A 19,889-nucleotide genomic window follows, 5' to 3' on the forward strand; every position below is an offset into this window, starting at 1 on the left:
GAAAGCTGCTTCATCCAGTTTTGAGTTATCATATAAAGAGATAAATTTTAGGATTTGACCTTGATCTTTGACCTTTGACCTCTGTCCGATTTCACTAAAAAACTAATCAAGTAATTGCCCCATCATACATCATCCTCCGACAAAGTTTGGTGAAATTTGCTTGATCCAGTCTTGAGTTATCGCGTAAACGGATACAATTTCATGATTTGACCTTGACCTTTGACCTTTGACCTTTGGCCAATTTCATCCAAAATCTAATCAAATAATTGCCCCATCATACTTTATACTTGGACCAAGTTTGGTAAAATTCCATTCAATACTACTCAAGTTATCGCGTAAACGAAAGCGGACGGACGTACGGACGTACGTACGGACGTACGGACGGACGGACGGACAACCCGAAAACATAATGCCTCCGGCACCACTTCGTGGCTGAGGCATAAAAAGAACGTCAGTATTCATCAGTTCAGTGTTTCCTCTCATTCTCTAGTGTATTTCCGTCTTACACATTGCAGCTCTATGATTTTTAGTCTATTTAAGGTCTCAGCATATCTTTTCTTGCTCCGTCTATATCGGATGTGTCATCTCTGTTTTGGAGCGGGGACTCCACCTCACCAACAGTTGTCATTTTAGTGAAAATGAAACATCAGGGAAATACGAGGAGGAGCTCCCGTGGAAAAAAAAAAAAGCCTCCTTTGTCTCTTTCACACAGCTCTCAACTTGTAACTTAATATCATCACTTATTTGCATCATGTACCATCTTAATCATCTTATAGAATTGTTATTGTTGAGTGATTTTGCGAGTGAATTTACAGAACAGTAGGAAGTATAACTGAAGTAATGATATCAAACATGAGGAAACATTCAAACATAGACAGATACACATACACTCACACACACACTCACACACACACACAAATAAAAAGGGGCATTTTTACGCAAAAACTGACAAATTATTTTCGATCATTATATGGCCGGTGTACAGTGATTAGGATTGAAATAAGAACGAGCATGATGGTATGAAATGTACTGTTTCTTTGGAAGAGCTATGATTCAGAAGTACATTACAGTATTCTAAACTCATGTAAAACAAACAAACGAACGAACGAACACGCTTTACTAAGATTTGTATCATATTACTCTTATTCACTTGATAATATTAAAGCACCAGCATGTAAGATACCATACCGCTGTATACGCCATATATTTCGCGAATCAGGACTTCCCGACAATTTCGCGAGTGGTTGAATTTGCGATCGTGGAGTCATGTAGTGAACGGAGAAATGTATACGCTGTCACATTCATATCGGTATTAGAGTCAATATTTTCGAGTGTTTTTAATTTCGCGAATAGCAGCTGACTCACGAAATTCGCGAAAATAAAAACCTCGCGAAATATTCGGCGTATACAGTATTCTATCAATAAGCATCACCAGACCATTTGAAAACTGATTGAAAAAAAAAAATACAAGCAACACTATTACAGTAATTTCTCAAGGTAGTCATGGTTTCATAATTGGACTTGATTTTACTCGTCAATTTCCAAATTTGAAGAACGTAGTGCAGGGATTTGTTCAGGGTTTTTGTTTCGGATAAGTTAGGTTAGTTATAGGTCTTTTTGTTTTAGTTTCTTTTGTCTCTTCCACTTTTTATGTATATCAGTCAATCGATCATATAATTTCTTGTATTACGTGTGGGGAGAATGCACCCTACAAGCACAGCTTTTTAGCATTCCTCCCCATTTCCAACATTTCCGTATACTTACAATTTTTTTGGGGGGTAAACTTATCCTTTAGTTTGTATCATGATGAAATCTATCTATTCAATTTCTGTAATATATTTATATGTTTTTGTTGGAAAAGAAAAAAATGAATGAATGAATGAATGAATGAATGAAAATGACTGACTGAATGAAAATGAATGAACATTTCCTTAAATGATACAGAAGGACAGCCACCGACAATGATTCAATTATTTGATTATTTCATTCATTCATTCATTCATTCATTCATTCATGTTTTTTTCAATCATTTTCATTTCCAATCAATATACATAGGTTATACAAACGTAAAATGATAACATATCTTGTAACATAATTATTATACATCTTGTTTCATAAACGACTTGGTGGAAATGAAAATTGAGGGGCTTGTATATAGCGCAGTTCGCTCAACATGCTCAATGCCATCAATTTCATACCGATAGTTCTAGTTTTAGATATATCACGTGACAGACTATGTAACTGTAGAACATATTTAAACAGTTTTGCTATCAAAATTGCATATTCTGTTTGCTTGATTCATATCAATCAAATCGTGAAAACAGCTGAACTGCAAACAAATCTATCATGGGAAATATTTGCAAGCATACATTGACATGTGTTACAGTCCACACTCTTTCACTCTGAGGTGGCGATGATGATGGTGATAAATAATAATAATGATAATTATAATGATGATAATAATGATAATAATAATGATGATAATAATAATAATGATGATGATAATAATAATAATAATAAAAATAATAATACTAAAATGAAAATTAAAATGATATCACTAATACAATAATAACATTAATGAACTACAATTTGTAGTTGTTTTTTTTATATGAACACCGTTTTATCATCAAAGCAATCACAAATCAGACTCAAGTGTGGAGAGAGACTTACATTTGTCCATTTTGAAATGCTTCCCTCCACTTATGAATCTGACTTTTCAGTGTGCTATGATTCATCGCTATTCATGCTTTTCTGTTTTGTTTCATTTTGCTTTGTTATGCTTTTGCTTTTTGTTAAAGGGAATTTGTCTCATTCTGGTTTGGTTGATACCTGGCAGAGCACTTACACCATGGCCTGTGAACTCATCTACGACAAAACTCTTAGTGAAGTCAAGTAGTTAGAGTGCAAGAGTCTGATTGCAGTTTCACATCTAACATTGCAGTGATTGTGACCCTGCATCTCAAAACCAACAAAAGGTCACCATGGTACCAAACATAGATTTTTAGTTAAAGAGTAGATTCTGAAAGAGCAGACTCTAAAAGCCTTGAAATGATGTATAACTCAATTGAAATGGATTCTCCTAACCTATTTAAATATCGGAAAGAAGCACACACTCTGGAAAAGTGTACTGAGAAATGGGGCTCTGAAGTATTAGGGTTTATTTAAGCGCTTAATCTTACCATGAACGGGACAAAAATAGAATGTAAAAATCCATAGCAACAGTAATGAAAGGATATCAGATTACGCTGAAATTGATAATGTGAACACAAAATAGAAACTAAATCCCAAAACAGTCAACATGTTGTTATAATTATACTATATGAAACATTATACACTTTATTTGTTGCATATACATGGAATTTGAAATCCATTATCATGTGTTTGAACTATACCATACAACAATCGACTTCAAATAGATGCCTATAGACATAATATTTGAAATCCAATTTAGGAATTTTCGTTGTGTTGGAGCTTCTGTCATAAGGATCTATTACAAAATCACCATGAAATTTACATTCATGCGGCCGTTCCACGGTAAAACGGTTTAAAGTTTGGTGTATTTGTATGTCTGCCTCTTGTGTTTGTAAAAAGAATGGTTTGTGAGTGATATGTATTATGAAAATATAAAAAATGAAATATGAAAAATACGCCAAACTTTAAACCCGTTTTTCTCCGAAGTAACATTTCTCAAGATAGACCCTTTTACCGTGGAACGGCCGCATGACTGTCATCACAGTGCTGCAGGCACATGTCAGAACCTCACGTTATTGCGGGCTAAAAAAAGAATATATTCATAGCAGTCAAAACCATCACGTCTTACATTCAACCTGTCTGCATCATCCTCAACAAGATTCATGCCTTGAAAAAAGAAAGAAAGGAAGAAATACAAATATGAAAGAAATAACATCTGTTACATACTGAAATTTTATGACACTCAAACAACATTCCCTCTGGGGAACTTTATACAGAATGGTAAGATAAGTAGGCTTTCAATTGTTCTCATCTAGCCTTTTCAACTATCACACCCTAGACATTTCAAATTCACTCGCAAACTTCTCTTCACTTGATAGCTCATCGAAACCGCGGATAGCCTTGGCCTGCCCAATGCGACGTCATTACCAAACTGGCAACGCAAAGTCAAGACTACCACAAAAGCCAACAAGAAAACCACCAGTATGGCATCCTAATTGTGAATTTTCAGAGCGCAAAAAAAAAAAAAAAAAACACAAACATGCAAAACAGCTGATTATCACCCCCTCATGTGGAATCAGTCTTTCCACTATAATCTTGTGTAGATATACAAAGCATTGTTTCTCTTCAAAAGACAGCATGCCAATTCGCTGGCGCTGTACAATACACTCCAAACCAACTCCACCTTGAGACATCCGTTGTGATATAGAGCGAAATCTTCCCTTCCCATTGTTAAACCTAACATCTTTCGTGAAGCGAGACTTCTGTTCAGTCCAGTCAAAATTTCAAAAAAATCGGATTAACCCACACCTTATTGCAACTGAAACAATTCCACTTGCATTTAACCTTCTTAAAAGTTCTCTAAGATTCGAGTGGTTGATCAGTGCCTAATTTGCATAAATTAAAAGTGGCTGCCATGCAAACTACTTATGCCTATGTCTCGGGACATAAAACCCGTAGAAAGTAAATGTTGGTGTCTTAACTTATGCATACATACATCATCTTTACCAAAAGTGTGGTAAATGAATTTGTTACCAAACATGGCAGGTGGTATATAGAACATCATATTTACTAAAAATTTGTATTATCCACCCTCCCCTCCCCCCCCCCCCCCAATAAAAAAAACAACAACAAAAAAAAAAACAAAAAAACAAAACAAAAAAACAAAAAACAGATCTAGGCGTGGCCCGGCCCCGTGGGGGAGAGACCAAATTACTTGGGACCACTTTTGATTTTGTATCTTCTTTTTGAAAACACATGGTCAGATTTTCTACAAACTTGGTAGGTGTTATCACCAGTGTCATAGAATAAACATAATTATGGACTTCGTGTCTTCCTGGGTCCTGGAGGTCCCCAAAGGCTTCTAAACATGGCCCTGGCGGGTCCCGAAGTCTTCCAATTTTTGTATGTACTCCCTAAAAAATATTCTGCCAGAATGTGGCGAAGGTGAATTTTAGATATTCGGTTGAGTGCCCGGGTTGAGCGCTAGACCCCTGGGTCTTTTTGTTTTCTCAACAAGTCACTGAGTGACAAGACACCAAAATGTGACAAGAACAACATTTATTTTTTCAATTTCAATTTCAATTTATTTTCGTATTTCTCGATGGAAAATACATGGTATATAACAAAATATAATACAGAATGTCCAGCTTGGATATATACATGACGAAATAGGAATACAAAAGTAATACATAACGGTCGATGTGTCATTTTCAATCAAAGTAAAGGATGCGAAGAGAAATACGATGGAACCTACTAAAAAGCAAAGCTTGTTGAGTGTAGGTCCCAACAAAAGCCTAGTAAGGGGAACAGGATGAGGAGCACGGGTACAATTAAGACCAAAAGTAAGGATAAATAAAAGAGAATGACTATTACTCGAGGCTCAGAAGATTCTTCTCACATGTATTTATGTGTGTGATAAAATGAGAACAAGTAACCACATGCTGCACACTATAGCAGTTGCTCTAAAAGCAATTTTGACATGGGAGTGATAATGACGTGAATACTTAAGTACTATATAATTTTAGGGTTTAAACATTCCGGCTTCCATAGACACGGGGAAAGATTTGAAAAATGGAGAACATGAGTCAATTGCAATTCCCTTATGTGATATACCAGCCAGCTGCAATGATGCATAAAAGAAAGGAAAGAAAGAAAGGAGGGGAAACTATGCGACACGACCAAGGTCTTACTAGAAGTGGAAGGAAAAACACCGATGGGAAGGAATTTGAGAGAGCATGCAACTAAAATGTATATGCTTGAGTTTGTTTACATGGCAACAACCGAGTAGTATAATAGAGCAGTCATCAGCATAATAAAAAGGAATTTTAGTGCACTTGTGTGTTGTAGCTATTCAATACATGCTGTCTGAGTTTACGCTTAAAAGATGATAATGACAGACAGCTTTTAACCTCTGTTGGGAGATCATTCCAATATTTAGGACCTGTATACATAATTGTGTTTTTAGCGAAAACTGTTCGAGTTCGTGGAAGGTGATAAGCGTCACTCTGGCGAGTTGGATAGTGGTGGACAGAATTGTTTCTTATGAACATCTGTAAAAAGACACCAGGAAGATCTTTTGAGGAAAATTTATACATAAAAATACCTAAATTATAACCAAACAAATCTATCAGTTTTAAAATCTTATTTTTCTGAAATAAAGCGTTAGTGTGAGATAAATACCCAGCATGGTTAATAATTCTGATCGCTCGCTTTTGAAGAAGAAAAAGTGAATCCACTAAGTATTTAGATGCGTTACCCCACGCAAGAATTCCATAATTAAGATATGGGGAAATCATGGTTGAATATACAATCTGCAAAATATGGTTGGGCAAAAAATGTTTCAGTTTGTTTAGGATTCCTGTATTTCGTGACAAAATTTGCTTAAAAAATTAAAGTGAGTTTTCCAGGACAGGTCACTATCGATGTGAAGTCCTAAAAACTTTGCACTATCTACTCGGGTTAGGTTAATATCATTAATCTTAACATCATCAGGAATAACTTGCAAGGAATTACTAAATAACATATAATGTGTTTTATCAACATTTAATGATAACTTGTTAGCGTAAATCCAGGACTGAACAGACTTCAATTCATTATTCATTATACTTACAAGGGTATTGGGATTGCGGTGAGACAGAAATAGATTTGTATCATCAGCGAAACAAATAAAAGAAAGAATCTGTGACGAATTTTGGAGATCGTTGATGTACAGGATGAATAAAAGTGGGCCAAGAAGAGAACCCTGGGGGACACCGCAAGAAGTTGACGTCATACCTGACTCATAGCCATTTATGCAAACAAATTGTTTTCTGTTTGTGAGATAGTCTTTAAACCACTCTAAAGCCCTCCCACGGATACCGTAATGGCTTAACTTATAATGCAAAATATGATGGTCAATGGTATCAAAAGCCTTCGAAAAATCGAGAAAAACACCGATGGTGTGGGAAGCATCGTCTAAAGCATGAGCTACTCTATCAATGAAGGCTAATAATGCGTGAGTTGTGCTATGCTGTTTTCTGAATCCAAATTGGAAATTAGAAAGAATATTGCAATTAACAAGAAATCTAAGAGTTCGTTTATAAACAAGCCTTTCAAGAATTTTTGAGACTGAGGTTAAGAGAGATATCGGGCGGTAATTACTCATAAATTCTTTTGGACCCTTTTTGTATATGGGAACAACTCGAGCGATTTTCATATTATCTGGGACTTTGCCACTAGATAAAGATTGATTGAAAATATAAGTGAGTGGAGAAATTATGTCATTTATTATATTCTTCAAAAGAAAAGCCGAAATACCATCATTATCTATAGTTTTCTTAATATTTAGGTTATCAACAATTTCTTTGATTTCTTCTTCAACAATAGGAATGAAAAACATGGTTTGTACATTCCTGTCTTTTAAAAAAGAATGAAAAGTTGTCTGGGTATTTGGTATTTTGCTAGCAAGATCAGGTCCTAAGTTAACAAAGTAATCATTAAATACATCGGCCATTTCCTGTGGATCATCAACTTGATGACCGTCATTCAAAATATGAGTAGGGGAATTTGTAACAGTGCTAGATTTCAAAGCTGTGTTTATCACCCTCCACGTACTCTTAATGTCAAACTTGCATTTTTCAAACTGATTTGCAAAATACAGTTGCTTGGCTAAGCGCAACGAAGAAGTAAGTACATTACGGTAACGAATATAACGGGATTTAGTTACATCATTTGGAGATTTTCGGTATCTGTAAAACAATTTATTCTTCCTATTGATAGACCTAAGTAGGGACTTTGAAATCCATGGTTGTTTTGGTACTCTCTTATAATTCGATCTGAATCGTCTAGATAAGGGTATATAAACATTACACATATTTACAAGGATGTTCATAAAAACATCAAAGGACGAATTTACATTTCTTTGGTTATAAACAGAGGACCAATCAACTGACCTCAATCCCTCTCTAAGTCTATCAAGATTACATTCGGACATATCACGAGAACCTAAGTTAAGGGTTGGCATTTTCCTAATAGAAAACTGTGGAACAAGCGCATATATCGGGAAATGATCGGTGATATCAGAAACTACAATACCAGAAGTAACATCAGTAAAAACGTTATTAACGAATATATTATCAATGAGAGTAGAAGTAGCATCAGATATCCGAGTAGGTTTCCTGATAAGAGGAATGAAGGATTTTGACAACATGAAATTAAGAAAATCTTGACTGCATAAATCGTCATTACAATTTAAAAGATTTGTATTAAAATCACCCATAATGAAGCATGTCTTATTATCAAAGTAATCATTAGAGAGAAGATTGTGAAACAGCTCAGTGAATTCATTAAGGTTGGAATGTGGAGGTCTATAAATTTCCCCCAAAATGATTTTCCCCTTAGTAGGGGTCATCACCTCAATAAAAATACTCTCAAGGCATTCAGACATGATACAATATTCATTTAACAGTTTATGGTTTAAATTTTGCGTGACATAAAAACCAACACCACCACCTCTTTTGGTAATCCTGTTGTTGGTAACTAATTTGAAACCGTCTATGGTAAATAGAGAAGAAGGTGACGTTTCCTTGAGCCAAGTTTCACTGAGACCAATTATGCTGTGTTTAAATTGTAATTCGTTGAGAAATACAAGTAATTTATCAAAATTTTTATTGAGGCTTCTTATATTGAAATGTGAAACAAAAAGCTCGTTAGAGTGTGAATGAGAAAGTGTAATCATTTCTTTTTCCAAGTGATAGTGAGAAAGTTGGCCGTTCATCACTCTATCGTTCAAAACACTGCCCATCCATCATCCACTCATTTTAACAGCCTTCACCTTACTAGGTCACATAATGACACCACAAAATATACTCAATCCAATATTTTGGGATATAGCCTGCCGAGCTACTAGCACGAAGAGCTGGCCTTTATTAATAGAAATCTCTAATTATCGAGATCAACATAATAAAAATAATTGCATATATATATGTATATATATATGTCTTGACATATTTCATATCGATATGCATATCGATCTTCTGACACGGATCCCGATTTCTTTGGAAATCGATATAACAAGGTATAACAGGGCTAATTAACGAAATAGCCCGGGGTGAAAAAACCAGAGATAAAACTTAATAAGCGCAAAACTCTGGAAAAACCCTATGGCTATGGCTGAGACCAAAGTCGTAAGCATAAACATCAGTTTGGTTTGTTTCTAATAAATTTATAAATTCGAACGTGCTAGCAATGGAGTGCAAGGCTAGAATGCCTCTTCTTCCTCACCGCTCCCTACACAGGCATCTATCACCTTTCATATTCAAATTTCCCTCCACTCGCATGACGGATACAATGCATTCCGTCATGCGTTCCTGAAAACAATTAAGTGTTCGCACTTATGCCGTCTAAACAATATTTGCCAGCTATACTGCGTAACGCAGGCAAATACATGTCCATCACTCTATCGTTCAAAACACTGCCCATCCATCATCCACTCATTTTAACAGCCTTCACCTTACCTAATTAGGTCACATAATGACACCGCAAAATATACTCAATCCAATATTTTGGGATATAGCCTGCCGAGCTACTAGAATGACTACCACAAAGAAGGGCGTTTTCCGTGTCATATTTTTCCAAAATGCCAAGATCGGATGCTATGAAACATGGTCGTTCCTCAAACAATTTCTAGTAATGTTTCATAAAACGTATCAAAACGTATCAAGGACGACAAAAATCGTATGAGAGTAAACAACATTAATGCCCCCAGTTTTCATATAAGCCGGAATATAAATATTTTACTTGTATTTTCTGAACAAGGTGAGAAATTTAAATCTCCGGCATAACTGCATATTTATGTCTCAATTACATAATGACCTATGCTCTGCCTCATACAACTACCATTTATTTACAAATGTAACGCCTGAGTGACTGATAGTCTTTCTTCCAGACTATCCTCTATATAGCCATCTTTGGCCCTGTCTCCTTTCCATCTACCGTGTCTTTTCCATATTCTGTCCTTCACTCTGGCCCTGGCAGCAGCCGTGGCTCCACTGGCTCTTAATGAGTGAAGACCCAAATTCAAGCCTTCGCCGACCTCTTTCAGGCGAGCTACAACCGTCTCGCGTGTTCTTGTGTAACTCATGGACTTGTTTTTATGTATCAAAGACACTTTGCCTTTATTGGCGTATGCAGGCTTGAACAGAAAATGACCCGACTTTGGGTCTATTTTTGCACACTCCATATAACGTTTCAAAATTCTCATGGGGCATGCATTTGTCAGACCTTTGCTGATGACTACTTCATCTCCCTTCCTGAATTGATCAGTCTTACTTTTCGAAACGTACACAGACATGTAATTATCATGAAAAGTAATATCGTTACACTTCAAGGAACGAGCTTCGTCGAACCTAAAAAATCCACTAAAACAAAGAACGATGAACGCTAAATCGCGAAGAACCAGAATGTCATGGGTGTCACTGTGATTGTCACAAAGGCGCACAAGTTGCTCATTTGACAAAATATCCTTCTTGGATACTTTTTTGAAATTCTTCCTTTTTGCTGCTTCGATCAAATTTAACACAAAATTATTGGTCGTAGGATCCTCTAGACCCCTCATACTGTGGGCCCATTTAATGGCATACATGGCGCTTTGAACGACGCTAGGTGACTTTCCCTCGTCGATCAGACTCGTCAAGTACAGTGCAACGTGTATGGGCTCTGCCGGAATCGCTCTACCGCCCTCTGCGGTGATAAACGCTTCCCATTTACGAAAAGATGAGTAATACTTGAGGTGCCATCGCTCCTGGACTGCACTAAATGAGATGCCATGCTGCCGGCTAAATTAAGAAGATTCCTTGTCTGCGTTCCGGATGCCTTGATCTCATCTGTGATGGCAGCTGATAGTCCTAGACCTGTCGCGATGCGATAAACAAGATCAAAAACGTAATTTCAATGCGATTAAAGTGAAATCTGTTGTTCTCGAAGAACCAAAGATGCCATTGTTACCCTTTCCTTTCTTTACTTCCTTTGAGGAAAACATAAATGAATTCTCAATGAAAGGAGCAAATTTGCCTCCTTTGAAAATTTTTGGCCAAAATGGAGCAGATTTCCACTGCGGCACAACTAGGGTACCATTGGCACAATCTTGTACTGCCTTATCAATAACTCTGGCTGCCAGCCGCGGTGGTGGCACCCACCAATTAACATCGTCACTCCAGGCCTGTTTAAATGCGTCTACCCCTTCTGAATTTGGACATCCCCATCTGGAATTAAACCTTCTACACTGTGAGTTATAATCGCATGCAAATCTGTCTACTGTGTGTGGCCCCCATCTGCGATCCAGATAACCAAACACATTTGGACTTATGTACCAATCATCGCTGTCTACAATTTTACTGAGGTTATCAGCTCGTGTATTCTGTTCTCTAGGAATCCAAACCGGAATTATGGTTAAACCAAACTTTTCACAAGTTTCATGAATTTCAAGGGCAATGCTCTGTAATTGCCGGCTTCTACTTCCTTTCTTGACAATTCTCGTGACATTTCTATTATCCGTAAACCAACGGACACTCTGCCCTTCCAGGCACGAACCAAACGATTTTAGTGCTCTGCTTAGAGCTTCAATTTCTCTCCACGAAGAGCTATACTCTTTTTCTTGTTCTTTCCAGAAACCACCCAATTCCAGATTGAAATCTTCACATACGTAGGCGCCGTACCCAGTGGCCGACGCGTCTGTAAACAAAGTAGCGTTACATGGTTTCACGAATGTCATAGGGATGCCATTCACCCGTTCTATGTTCTTATACCAAAACTTAAACTCTGATACCGCCTCGTCAGAAACTAACACTGGGGCATTCCACGAAGCCCTGCTATTAATGCACTTGAATATTTCTCTCGTTTTCAACTGAACTACTAACCCGACTGCGGGTTGAGTGGAAATGATTTGCCCAGCAACACTTGCTAGTTCGCGTACCAAAACAAGCCTGTTACCTCTGTTCACTTTGGTCAAAATGCTTTCGACTGACTTTTTCAATTTTTGTATCCTGCGGTCCGTTACATGAACTACTCCCAATGTAAAATTCCAATCCAATCCTAGCCAGGTTGCGTTACTGCTAGGTTCCCACTCGCACTTTTCATCCGCTAAAAGGAAACCCAATTCATTCAATTCTGATTTAATTGACCCGCTCATCTTTATCGCCTCTGTCTTATTATCGCTGCATCCCGCAATCCCGTCGTCTAGAAACATGACAATCTTTTTCCCTTGTGCTCTCCAGTAGGTGACTGGAACCCGTGTTATTTTTGTAAAAACATAACCCGCCGTGGAAATTCCAAATGGTAACACATTAAACACGAAATACCTTGTTTGACCTTCAGAACACCACGAAAATCCTAAATACTGTCTGTGTGGTTCAAAAATCTCTACATGATGGTATGCAGATTTAAGATCAAATGTGAACACATGATCCCCTTCTTCGAACACATCCTTCGCCACTGATGTATCTTCATATTTAAACTTTTGCTTGAACAAATGTGGATTAATGTGTCTGCAGTCCAAAACGAGCCTACATTTGTCCTTATTCTCCGAAACTGTCAAAGGATTCACAACAGTGGGCCTTGTCTTAACTTCTGTCACACAACCCTTCTCCAATAACCTTCCAATCTCCTTGTAGAGCCCACTAATGTCAAAATCGCCCACTAATGTCAAAACAACCACTAATGTCATAACACGTCGACGACAAATGTCAAAACAACCACTAATGTCATAACGCGTCGACGACAAATGTCAAAACAACCACTAATGTCATAACACGTCGACGACAAATGTCAAAATAACCACTAATGTCATAACACGTCGACGACAAATGTCAAAATCGGATCAACCACTAATGTCATAACACGTCGACGACAAATGTCAAAATTTCCACTTTTACTGCAAATGTCATAACACGTCGACGACAAATGTCAAAATTGAATTAACCACTAATGTCATAACACGTCGGCGACAAATTAATGTCAAAATTTCAAAATTTTCTGCAAAATGTCATGACGCGTCACAAGGGCGGATCGAGGAATTCCATAAAGGGGAGGCGCCTTTACAAAATCAAAGGCTGGAGCGACCCTCGCCCCCCCCCCCCATTTTCTTATTTTTATTTCTGTTGTGTTCACAAAATAAAGAGGGGGGCACTAAAGGGGAATGCGCCCCCTCTAAATCCACGATTGCGTCAACCACAAATATCAATATTGGATTAACCACAAATGTCATAACACGTCGACCACAAATGTCATAACGCGACACAGGGGCGGATCCATGAATTCCGTAAAGGGGGGGGGGGGGGCTTTACAAATTCAAAGGCTGGCGCGACCCCCTTTTCTTATTTTTGTTTCTGTTAGTGAGGGTGCACGAGAGGGGGAAGCGCCCCCTCTCGATCCATCATTGCTTCAACCACATATGGAAAAACTCATTGCTTGCATTACAGGGGCGGATCCAGGAATTTCGTAAAGGGGAGGCGGCTTTACAAAATAAAGGGGTACCGCACCCCGCCCCCCATATTTTTCTTTTTATCTATGTTGTTTTAACCAAAAAAAAAAAAAAAAAAGAAAGAAAGAAAAGAAAAGAAAGGGGGCACCAGAGGGGGATGCGCCCCTTCTTAATCCATCATTGCGTCAAGCACAAATGACCAAACTCATTGCTTGCATTACAGGGGCGGATCCAGAAATTTCGTAAAGGGGAGGCGTCTTTGCAAATAAAAGTCTTACGCGACCCTCCCCTCCCCTATTTTCTTCTTTTTATATCTGTTGTGTTGACGAAATAAAGAGATTGGGCACTAATGGGGGATGCGCCTCCTTTCAATCCGCGATTGCGTCAACCGCAAATGTCAAAATTGGGGATTAACCACAAATGTCATAACGCGTCGACCACAGATGTCAAAATTTTCAAACTAACTGCAAATGTCATAACACGTCACAGGGGTAGATCCAGGAATTCCGTAAAGGGGAGGGGCGCCTTAAAAAAAAAAAATCAAAGGCTGGCGTGACCCCCCCCCCCCATTTTCTTATCTTTATTTCTGTTGTTTTAACATACTATAGTGAGGGGGAACCAGAGGGGGAAGCGCCCCCTCTCGATCCATGATTGCGTCAACCACAAATATCAAAACTCATTGCTTGCATTACGGGGGCGGATCCAGGAATTTCGTAAAGGGGAGGGGCGCCTTTACAAAATGAAAGGCTGGCGCGACCCTCCCCCTTTTCTTTTTATTTCTGTTGTGTTGACGAAATAAAGAGAGGGGGCACTAAGGAGGGGGGTGCGCCTCCTCTAAATCCGCGATTGCGTCAACCGCAAATGTCAATGTTGGATTAACCACTAATGTCATAACGCTTCGACCACAAATGTCATAACGCGTCACAGGGGCGGATCCAGGAATTCCGTAAAGGGGGGGGGGGGGGAGGGCTTTACAAAATCAAAGGCTGGCGCGACCCCCCTTTTTCTTATTTTTGTTTCTGTTGCTTTAACCTAATACAGTGAGGGTGCACCATGGGGGAAGCGCCCCCTCTCGATCCATCATTGCGTCAACCACAAGATTAATGGAAAAACTCATTACTTGCATCACAGGGGCGTATCCAGGAATTCTGTGAAGGGGAGGCGTCTTTACAAAATCAAAGGCTCGCGCGACACCGCCCCATTTTCTTCTTTTCATTTTCTCTTGTTTTAACAAAAAATAGAGAGGGGGAACCATGGGGTATGCGCCCCCTTTCGATCCATGATTGCGTCGACCACAAATGACCAAACCCATTGCTTGCATTACAGGGGCGTATCCTGGGGGGCGTTTCATCAACGAGTTCGTCGAAGGTTTTCACCGACAAATTTGCTATCAGCCAATCAGACGCAAGGATTTCAGTAGCTTTTAACAGTTGTCAGTGTAAATCACTGACAAAAAGTTTCATGAAACGGTCCCCAGGAATTCCGTGAAGGGGAGGCGCCTTTACAAAATCAAAGGCTCGCGCGACACCACCCCATTTTCTTCTTTTCGGGCACCGTGGGGGGTGCGCCCCTCTCGATCCATGATTGCGTCAACCACAAATGACCAAACCCATTGCTTACATTACAGGGGCGTATCCATGAATTCCGTGAAGGGGAGGCGCGTTTACAAAATCAAAGGCTCACGCGACACCACCCCATTTTCTTCTTTTCATTTTTTCTTGTTTTAACAAAATAGATAGAGGGGGCACCATGGGGGATGCGCCCCCTCTCGATCCATGATTGCGTCAACCACAAATGACCAAACTCATTGCTTGCATTACAGGGGCGTATCCAGGAATTCCGTGAAGGGGAGGCGCCTTTACAAAATCAAAGGCTCACGCGACACCACCCCATTTTCTTCTTTCCGGGCACCATGGGGGATGCGCCCCCTCTCGATCCATGATTGCGTCAACCACATATGATTGAACCCATTGCTTACATTACAGGGGCGTATCAGGGAATTCCGTGAGTGGAGGCGCCTTTACAAAATCAAAGGCTCGCGCGACACCACCCCATTTTCTTCTTTTCGGGCACCATGGGGGATGCACCCCCTCTCGATCCATGATTGCGTCAACCACAAAAAAATGACCAAACCCGTTGCTTGCATTACAGGGGCGTATCCAGGAATTCCGTGAAGGGGAGGCGCCTTTACAAAATCAAAGGCTCACGCGACACCACCCCATTTTCTTCTTTTCATTTTCTCTTGTCTTCTCAAAATGAAAGGTTGGCGCAATCCCCCTCCCCCTTATCAATATCTTTTTATTTCTTTTGTTTAAAGGACAGTTAAAGCGGCAGTCTTTAATTTTGTAAAGGAGCCTCCACTTTACGGAATTCCTGGTTCCTCCCCCTGTAATGCAAACAATGGGTTTTGCCATTAACTTGAGGTTGACGCAGTCGTGGATCTAGAGGGGGACACGGTACCCCCTCCCCGTCTCTATTTTTGTTAACACAAAAGAAATTAAATGAAAAAAAAAAGGCGAGGCAGTTTGCGCAACTTTTTGATTTTATAAACGCTTCTCTCCTTTATGGAACTTGGACCGCCCCTCTAATGCAAGCAATGAGCTTTGACATTTGTGGTTGACGCAATCATGGATTGGGAGGGGACTGATACATCTCTGGTGCCCCCCCTTTTTTTTGTTGTTAAAACAACAAAAATAAATAAAATGGGGGGGGGGGGAAGGAAGCCTTTAATTTTGTAGAGGTGCCTACCTTTTACGGAATTCCTGGATCCACCCCTGTAATGCAAACGATGCAGCAGCTTTGATTTTGTAAGGGCGCCTCCCCTTTACGGAATTCCTGTATCCACCCATATCATGCAAGCAATGAGTTTTGACATTTTGTGGTTGACGCAATCGCGGATCGAGAGGGGGGAGCATCCCCCTCTGGTGCTCCCTCTCTTTCTTTTTCTTTAGTTAAAACAATAGAAAAAAATGGAAAAAATGGAGGGTGGGGGTGCGGCAGTTCTAGTTTTGTTTTTTCCAAGAATTCCTTAAAGCGCAAAGGGGAGACGTCTTTTCAAAATGAAAGGCTTGCGCAATCCCCTTCCCCCTTATTTTTCTTTTTATTTCTTTTGTTTAAACGTAAGAAAAAAGAAAAGAAAAGAATGGGGGTGCGGCAATCTTTTGTAAAGGGGCCTCCCCTTTACGGAATTCCTGGTTCCGCCCCATGCAATGCAAACGATGAGATTTGCCAAAAACTTGTGATTGACGCAGTCGCGGGTCGAGGGGGGGGGGGTATACCCCCTCCCCGTCTCTATTTTTGTTAACAGGATAGAAATTAAAAAAAAAAAAAAAAAGGAGAGGTGGCTTGCGCAGGCATTTGATTTTTTTAAAGGCGTCTCCCCTTTACGGAATTCCTGGACCCGCCCCTATAGTGCAATCGCGGATCAAGAGGAGGCGCATTCCTCTCTGCTGCCTTCTTTCATTTTTTTTTTTTTAAACAACAGAAATAAAAAGAAAAAAAGGGGGTGCGGCAGTTCTAATTTTGTAAAGGTGGCTCACCTTTACGAAACTTCTGGATCCGCCCCTGTGACGCGTTATGACATTTTCAGTACGTTTGGAAATTTCGACATTTTTGTGGTCGACGTCTTATGACATTTGTGGTTAATCCAATTTTGACATTTGCGGTTGGCGCAAACGCGGATCGAGAGGGGGCGTATCCCCCACTGGTGCCCCCTCGCTATGTTTTGTTAACGCAACAGAAAAAAAAATATAAGAAAATGGGGTGGGGTCTCGCCAGCCTTTGATTTTGTAAAGGTGACCTCCCTTTACGGAATTCCTGGATCCGCCCCTGTAATGCAAGCAAGAGTTTTGATTTTTGTGGTTGACGCAATGGTTTATAGTGACCTCGTCTACAGCCACTATGTCTATTTTCCAATTGGTCTGCTAGCATATCGTCTATTACCGATTCGTCTAATACCCATTTGGTCTACAACTCGTTTTGTCCAGTACCCATATTGTCTAATAGTCACTTTGCCCACTACCCGTACTGTCTAATACTCAACTCGTCTAAGGAGCATTTCGTCTACAAAACAATTAATCTAATAGCCAAATCGTCTACACTCACAATGTCTATTTGCCATGTCGTCTAATATCTATTTTGTCTACTACTAGTTAGTCCACTCCCACCTCGTCTACAAGTCATTTAGTCTACATTCACTTTGTCTAGTTATCATATCGTCCAACCCTTAGTTTGTCCATACCCAATATGGTCTATACCCATCTGGTCTACTCCCAACTCGTCTACTCCCAATTGGTCTACTCCCAACTGGTCTACTCCCAACTGGTCTACTACCAACTGGTGTACTCCCAACTGGTCTACTCCCAATTGGTCTACTCCCAATTGGTCTACTCCCAATTGGTCTACTCCCAACTTGTCTACTCCCAATTGGTCTATACTCGTCTATACCCAATTGGTGTACTCCCAACTGATATAGTTTTACTCTCAACAATTTACCCAAACTGATCATTTCCATCTGGTCATGCTAATAATGAATATACCACTTTGTCTAGTGTCCAGTCCGTCTCACTGTCATGAACTATTCATATTAAACCCTGCCCTTGATTAGCACAAAAATCAATATTGGACTATTCTAGTTGTTAATTATTCCGCACATGCTGAATATAAAGACATACTAATCAATAGTGAGACATGACTATCCAGTCTACATTCTGGCCGTAAAATAACTAAATAATGATAAACTAGCTCAGTTACAATCCTCCATCACAAACGAATTGTCAGTCATACGAAACAGAATTACATTTCGACCGACCACCCCAGTCCACCCGTGGAGTGTTGAAGTTTGGACATATAAATGCTGCATGATTGCTTCTGATATAAATTACACATCCACCACAAAAATAACACAGCAAGTTTTTCACACTGTGACATTATCTTTTTTTCCTAAAAAATTGTCATAATTAGAATAATAAAGATTTAAACCAAATGGGGCACCAAGAGTGTTCGACCTATTTCACTGGGAAAAAAGAAACTGGATGAAGTAGACTTAAATAACAACAACAACAAAAAAATATAACTAGTAGTAGACCAGTTGGGAGTAGACTAGTTGGCAGTAGACGAGTTGGTAGTAGACGAGTTGGCAGTAGACGAGTTGGGTGTAGACCAGTTGGGTGTAGACTAGTTGGGAGTAGACGAGTTGGCAGTAGACGATTTGGCAGTAGACGAGTTGGGAGTAGACCAATTGGGTGTAGACCAGTTGGGAGTAGACCAATTGGGAGTAGACCAGTTGGCAGTAGACCAGTTGGGAGTAGACTGACTGGTTATTAGACTAATTGACTATTAGACAATGAGTTGTAGACCAATTGGCTATTAGACAAAATGAGCTGTAGACTATTTTATTCATAGACCTTATGATTAATAGACGAAATGGTCAATAGACATAATGGGTGTTAGACGAAATGTGACTTAGACAAATTGGACATTAGATAAAATGGCTAGTAGACGAAATGACAATTAGACTAATTGGCATATAGACAAAATGGTTGGTAGACGAGTTGGTAGTAGACGAAGTGAGTTTAGACGAGATGGCATTAGACTAGGTGGACATTGGACAGGGTGGTTGTAGACGAGGTGCCAATTTACCGACGCGATCATGGAACGAGAGGGGGCGCTTCCCCCTCTGGTGCCCCCTCACTATATTTTGTTAAAACAACAGAAATAAGAATAAGATAATCAAGCCTTTGATTTTTTAAAGGCGGCCATCCCCTTTACGGAATTCCTGGATCCACCCCTGTGACGCGTTATGACATTTGCAATTAGTTTGAAAATTTTAACAGACTATTATGTGGTCGACGTGTTATGATATTTATTGTTAATCTCCGATTTTGACATTTGCGGTTGACGCAATCGCGGATTTAGAGGGGGCGCTTCCCCCTTCAGTGCCTCCTCTCTTTACTTCATCAAGACAACAGAAATAAAAAGAAGAAAATGGGGGAGGGAGGAGGGTCGCACCAGTCTTTGACTTTGTAGAGACGCCTCCCCTTTACGAAATTCCTGGATCCACCCCTGTAATGAGAGCAATGAGTTTGGTCATTTGTGGTTGACGCAATGATGGATCGAGAGGGGGCGCATCCCCCTCTGGTGCACCCTCACTATAATTATTAGGTTAAAACAACAGAAACTAAAACAAGAAATGGGGGGGGGGGGGAGTGTCTCGCCAGCCTTTGATCTTGTAAAGCCCCCC

At 39.7% G+C, this 19,889-nt stretch overlaps 1 protein-coding gene and 1 pseudogene across 1 annotated transcript; both read right to left on the reverse strand.

The window, feature by feature from the left end:
- Positions 1-9,155: 9,155 nt before the first annotated feature.
- LOC140230493 (integrase/recombinase xerD homolog) lies at positions 9,156-10,998 on the reverse strand (annotated as a pseudogene).
- A 36-nt stretch (positions 10,999-11,034) lies between these two features.
- Positions 11,035-12,892, reverse strand: LOC140236409 (uncharacterized). Its single transcript, XM_072316366.1, has one exon. The coding sequence runs from the start codon at positions 12,890-12,892 to the stop codon at positions 11,105-11,107; it is 1,788 nt and encodes a 595-aa protein (XP_072172467.1). The 3' UTR covers positions 11,035-11,104.
- Between the last annotated feature and the right edge of the window lie 6,997 nt (positions 12,893-19,889).

This window comes from Diadema setosum, chromosome 1 (assembly GCF_964275005.1).
Source record: "Diadema setosum chromosome 1, eeDiaSeto1, whole genome shotgun sequence".
Lineage (NCBI taxonomy): Eukaryota > Metazoa > Echinodermata > Echinoidea > Diadematoida > Diadematidae > Diadema > Diadema setosum.

Coding starts and splice junctions, on each gene's coding strand:
- LOC140236409 (XM_072316366.1), bottom strand. CDS start 12,892: ATGACATTAGTGGTTGTTTTGACATTAGTGGGCGATTTTGACATTAGT.